The sequence below is a fragment of the Apteryx mantelli genome, chromosome 17 (assembly GCF_036417845.1).
Source record: "Apteryx mantelli isolate bAptMan1 chromosome 17, bAptMan1.hap1, whole genome shotgun sequence".
Classification (NCBI taxonomy): Eukaryota; Metazoa; Chordata; class Aves; order Apterygiformes; family Apterygidae; genus Apteryx; species Apteryx mantelli.
The window spans coordinates 20,250,665-20,256,644 of record NC_089994.1 but is presented as its reverse complement, the minus strand read 5'-3'; the positions used below and the strand labels follow the sequence as shown (position 1 = coordinate 20,256,644).

Genomic DNA, 5,980 nt, shown 5'->3' with positions numbered 1-5,980 from the left:
TGATATACAGAAAAAATATAGTGGAGGATTAAATTAGCTGCAGCATGTGCCTTTTTATACATCAACCAAGGACAGACTTTTCAAACACAAATGATGGTTTTACGTAGTATGCTAACAGTTAATTTCTGCTTTCTATACAATGAGTGTTCAATTGCATAGGGAATGCTAACTGATTTCATGAGATTATGTCATGGCAGGTTCAGCCTATCGTGTATCACAAGCAAATGATAATACCTCTGAAAGCATCAGTTTCAAAGTTATGTGTGTTAGTTTCTTATCTCAGTCACATCTTCCTCAGTAGAACCACAGCTCTGAGAAAAAAACAAAAGAGTTTGTAATTTTTCTGCACTTTTATTCTTTTATGCTTTTACTTGAAAACAGATAAAATGAAAATAATCCTAGTCTCTAATGCTAGCCCTTACCTAAAGAAAGACCTCCTTCCTGGGGCATGTAAGGTTAATTTAGGAAAATGTGAAAGAGGATGCAGAGTCAGATGGATAAAAACTACCTGCAAGTCAAGTTGAATTTACAGATTTTTTTTTTTTTGATGGAAAGGAAGAGATATTGAAAATATTTAAACATTGCATTCTTATATTTTGGTGAATCATGGAATACTCTTTGAAAAATGACACTTTTGCTTCAGTACTGACTGAATTTTAAAAAGGGGTGCAACTGAAAAAAAAAAAGTACTCAGAAAATGAAACGTTCATTTCGGGTTGATATGAACAGATTTTTTTTGAAATCTGTCTTTATTCAACTGGCAAGTTAGGGTCCAGCTTCAAAACACAAAAAATTCACTGCTTGCACAGTTCCACTTGCAATGTTTTTCTTGAATAGCTGCAATACGCATACTTCTCAGTTAAAAGACTCTAAGGCTTTTTTTTTTTAAATATCTAGCTGATTTCTGAGTTACTACCTTGTACAGACTCTCTTTACAAAAAATAATCACCATTTACCTTTGCCTGTGTCCCAGAGGGCTTGCAAAGACAGTTCTGTGTTGTGCAACTCTTTTCAATAATGAAGGAGTTATTAACCTTGCAGGTCATAGGGTCTGTTTTTCTAAGGTCTTTAAATCATAAACTACAGGAAAATCATGTTTTTTTTCAAAAAAGCAAGAAAAATTATATACTACATGTAGAGGAGAGAATGAGAGAATGATAGAATGAGAATGAGAGAAACAGTACAGACTTTATGATGGAAACACAATGAATTGAAAGAAGAGCCTCAGACCACGTATTAAAAGTATAAAAGCATTAATTACTTATTAGCTGCTGTTGTTGTCATTGTTGTTGTTTTTAAACAGAGACCAGAAACTATGAGCAGAAGATTACAAAATGAGAATGAGTGATCTTGAATACAGTAAGCTGAAATACAAACAATTTTATAGAACAGAAATAAAAATCTTGTAAACAGGAATTTTGAAAGAAGACTGGAGAATGACCAGAGGCAACAAACTGTCTATTCATTGCCACTGTGCTCCAGTGAGGAAAAAAATTGGTGCAACTAGTGTGTACACACACATCCCAGTTGTGTGTGCAGTGGCTGAGTGGAGAACATGGGCAGCTGAATGAACCAAGGTGATTTTGCCTAGAAGTGCTGGAAGACCGAACTGGACTTTTCTGAGATATAAGAAGCCGATTTTGTGAACTTGGGTGTCAATACAGTGTTTAAAGAAAGATTGCAAGCCTTCTCTGTCCCAGGGTCCCTAAGGAACAGAGTGCCAGACCAAATGGGATCCAAATCGGGTGAATAAGTAACACAGTGGGGTCCCAGTCCTTGGATGGGAGAATTATGTGTGTTAGTAAAACACAAAGTAATAATGTTTCGTATGCTGTTAGACAGCATGTGCCACAAGGAAGTGCTGCATGCACAGACAGTGAATTATAAAGGAATGCTAGTGACACTTCCTGTCAGTAAGAAAGACTGGGATGGGAATATATGGAATGAACTAGATTCTGGCCTTCCTCCTGAAAAAATTGTATGTTAATGTGAGAACACAGCTGGTTTCTATGAATCAGAATTATCCAGCTTAGCCTATCATAAACAAAGCAGTGGTAAAAACAGACACAGCCACACACATGCACACACACACATTCAGTGGGCACAAAATCATCTCTTCTCATAGAGCTCTTGTGCAACCACAGTTCAGGGTCCAGCAACTTTACCAGAATGTGTGAAACAAATAACTGAACATACATAAACAAAATATGTTTGAGGAGGAACTCAATACTTCAGCATTTACCCCAAAAAAAAAAAAAAAAGCTTAACACCAAACTAAGAACATTTTTTTTTCAATATTTCATTATCTTAAAAATTCCCCATTTGCTAGGAATTTAGCTCAAAGTAAGAAGAATGTGACACAATAAACTCTGGTACCAAAATATACATGTAAAGCCGATGCTGACATGTAATCCCTTTTCTGTGTTCTATATACCTCACAATAGCCAAAAGAAATTTTAGCACATTTTTCACCTCAAAATCAACTTTGCAACTACATATAATGAAAGGTTCCTGCATGCTAAAAGCTAGGCATATCATAGTACGTATTGATATAACAGTTAAAGCCTATAAACTTTTAGATGTTTGACTTTCTAACTCCACTATATAGCAAAGGTATAAAGGTGCTGAAAGGACAAGAATGTTTGTTCTGTTCCTGTCACTGACAAAGGAAGCGTAACGTTCTGTAAGTGGTTTTTGCTGTTGTGGTTTGGTTGGTTTTTAGCAAGGAGGCACTGCCATTGACAAACATGCTCACAGGTCAGCTATAAAACCTTTGTAGAAACGAAGGCAGAGGCTTTATAATGTACCACCTTGACAAAGAACCAGTTTCACTGCTTGCACGTAGCCGAAAAAAACCAAGCTTACCTGCGTTTGCAGTTACCGTGCTGACAGTAACCCTGATACTTTTCCTTCGATTGCGTTGCCCCCGAGTGATCCACAGGCTGTTGGCTGGGCTACCTGTGTGCACGTGTGTGTGCGTCTGTGCCTCGGAGTCTGGGTCCGCGTACGTCCATGTCTGTGTGTCCTTGTGTCCGTGTGTTTGTGTTCGGGTGTGTACCCGTGTGGGTGTGCGCGGGTGCGCCCCCGCGGCTGTGCGAGCCGCACCGCGGGGCCGCAGCCGGCGCGGGGGCTGCAGCCGGCGCGGGGGCTTCGGCCGGCGGCGCGGCCGCCGAGGGCTGCGCCCGCGGTGCCCTCTCCCGGGGCGCTTCGCCTCCCAGCCGCCGTGCTTGGCGGGGTACGGCTTTTCACACCCCCTCATGTCCTGAGCCGCGAGCCTGCCTGCCTGCCGCCCGGCCCGGCCCCGCCGCGCCCGCGTGAAGCGGCACGCGGTGAGTGCGAAGTTTGTGGCGGTTTTGTTTGGTTGGTTTGATTTTGTTTCCTTAAAGCAAAGAAAGACGTGCTGCATCTGCTCGCTCCCGCCTGTTGGCAGACGCCGCCGGCGCGGAAGGGCCGCCCGCAGACCCGCGGGAGCCGGCCTGGCGGCGGGCGAGCGTGGCTCCCGTGCCCGCGGCGGGGCCGGACAGCAGGACCGCGGGACAGCGGCCGGTCGCAGCAGAGCCCTCGGTTGCGCCGCGGGGCTGGCGGGCTCCTGCCTGGCCTCTCCCCCGGCCGCGGGCGGGGCACGGTGTGCGGGAGGGCAAGGGGAGGCGGCCCCGCGGAGCCCGGACCGGCAGCCCAGAGCCGTCGTGTCACACGCAAAAGCAGCAGTTCCGCGGCCCGGCGCTGCAGCAGGTTGGGGTGTTGGTTTCTATCCTTTCCTGTCACATGGCTGGTAATAGGATCCCTCATCTGCCACTCGGCACCTCGCCGGGGCGCAGTTACGGGACACGCTGTAGGGCCTCCGCTTCTCGCACTTAGCGCTCTTCCCGGCCGCCGCCACCGCCCCTGCTCGGAGCCGCGGCGCGCCGGCCCCGCCATGGAGCCCCCCGCGCTCGCCGCCGCCCTGGCCGTGGCGGGGCTGGCGCTGAGCTGCTGCCGCGAGCCTCTGCTCTCCGGTGAGTGACGCTGGGCGCGGAGCGGAGCGGGGCGCGGAGCAGAGCGGGGCTGGCGGGGCCGGGCAGCGGGAGGGCGGTGCCGCCCGCTCCCCGGCTCCGGCGGCGCGCGCGCAGCCTCCCGCGGAGGCTCTGCCGCCCGGCAGCACCGTTGGGAGCTCGCGGCGCCGCCCTTTCTGCTCGCCAGGTCACTGCATGGCTCGCAGCTGCTCGTGCAAAGCTGCACGGGGGGGGGGGGGGTTGTGCGGTGTTTGTAGCGTGCGGCTGTTTGCGGATCTCCTGGTGCTCGCTGAGCGCGGAGTTTGGAAAACGTGCGGAAACGTAAGAGGAAGAAGAGCGGTGCGTTTCTCTATCAAAGCGGTCTGCAACACGGGATCATCTGCAGGGAGAGGGGAGTGGGTGCACTTAATCACTGGGATATGAAAAAAACAGGTGGCAGCAGGGCAGGATCGGGACCGCAGAGCCAGAGCTTAGGAGGGGGCCGTCTCGCCCCCCTGCCAAGCACCGACTCCTCTGGCCATTCAGGTACTCATTCAGCCAGCCAGTCCGGAAAGCCTGAAGCTTTGCTACCTGTCAGTGAGCTTTTCTGTGATTTTTCACTTAGAATTTCTCACCTCAGTTACTGATGATTGCAAGTACCACAGTTCTCTGCTGGTGAGCGCTGGTCCTGCTTCTCACGATCTGTAGCGGCTGTTCCAGATGGTCACACTCCCACAGCCATCAGATGCTTGGTCCTCCTGGATACATTTTGCATATTCTAATCCTTAAATCATTCTTTGTAACAGATTAAGGGATATATTTACTCATTAAATGAACACATAATTTGCCCTGCTTACTTTACCGTGAATAGAAATTTGTTAATCTTCACTTTTTTGGCACCACTTTTTAATTTGCTTACAGCTATAAAGCAGTGAAATGTCAGCTTTTAGTTTTTGTATATGCACTTAATTAGATTTGGAGATGATTAACATAGATTTTCTTGAAAAAAAAAGTCCTTTTGCCAGAGAGAGTTTTCAAAAGGTAAACTTTACAACTTCTCAAAAGGAACTTCAGTTATCTGAAGTGAGTAAAACATAAGAATACTTTCACATAAGCCTCTAGGGAGCCTGAGAGCTGCACAGAGAGGGACAAGTCTAGGCCTTGTCTAAGGGTCCGTTCATAGTACCATCAGGCCCTGTTAGTTGCACAGGGTAGGTACCCCTTCCTTAGCAAGTTGAAGTGACTGCTTGTAAATTTCCTGAGCAGGACTGAGGACAGAACACAGTCCTTATGTTACCCTGTTCCTCACAAGACGCTGCATGAGAGCAAGTGGAGGATATCCCTGTGTGAATGTTTGTTTCATAGGCTATTGAGAAGATTGTGTCTATTATATGCACCTGCACTTCCATCCTCCAGCCCAGCCAGCTATCTATCTCCTGCTAAAGGACCTGAAAACAGTGCAAACCTGCTCTTCAACAAGGACCTGCAATTTGTATGGCACCTACAAAATCTGCAGAGTTCTTCATATGCACAAACCGTGCCTCAAAATCTTCTTCCTCACCCTTAGTCCCACAGGACTGAAACAGGATGAGCTGGGTCAAGAAGCACTTAAAGCAAGGCGTGCATTTCAGAGTTCTGAAATGACACGTTTTAATTTCTTTGGTAAGGTAGCTTGCCATATGGTGTGTTTTTAATGCCTATTCTTTTTTTCCTTATTAAATACAAGTTTTCATACTGTTATAAAAAGTGTAGTCTGAAAATGCAGCACCGTTGTTTCCCAAGTTGAGAGAGAAACTTTGACTTCCGGAACTGCCTGATGAAAAATTACTTGAATAGACAACAATTAGAGTTAACTGACAATCATTTTTGCACTTAGTACTGTGCTACATTTCACAGAAAAGTAAAGATGCAGTCTGTGAGGTATCTAACGGTTTCTATTAATTCAAACACTGAACTTTGCAGCATTCAAACTTCAGTCTTACCACATTTCACAAGCAAGTATGAAATTA

At 46.6% G+C, this 5,980-nt stretch overlaps 1 protein-coding gene across 2 annotated transcripts in view; it reads left to right on the top strand.

The window, feature by feature from the left end:
* The first annotated feature begins 3,701 nt into the window (after positions 1–3,701).
* KREMEN1 (kringle containing transmembrane protein 1) overlaps positions 3,702–5,980 on the top strand; it is a 41,484-nt gene continuing 39,205 nt past the window's right edge. For both annotated transcript variants that reach the window (XM_067306818.1, XM_067306819.1), the window contains exon 1: positions 3,702–3,995. In XM_067306818.1, the coding sequence (XP_067162919.1) occupies positions 3,917–3,995 (79 nt within the window). In that variant the 5' untranslated portion in view covers positions 3,702–3,916. The remainder of the gene's footprint in view (positions 3,996–5,980) is intronic.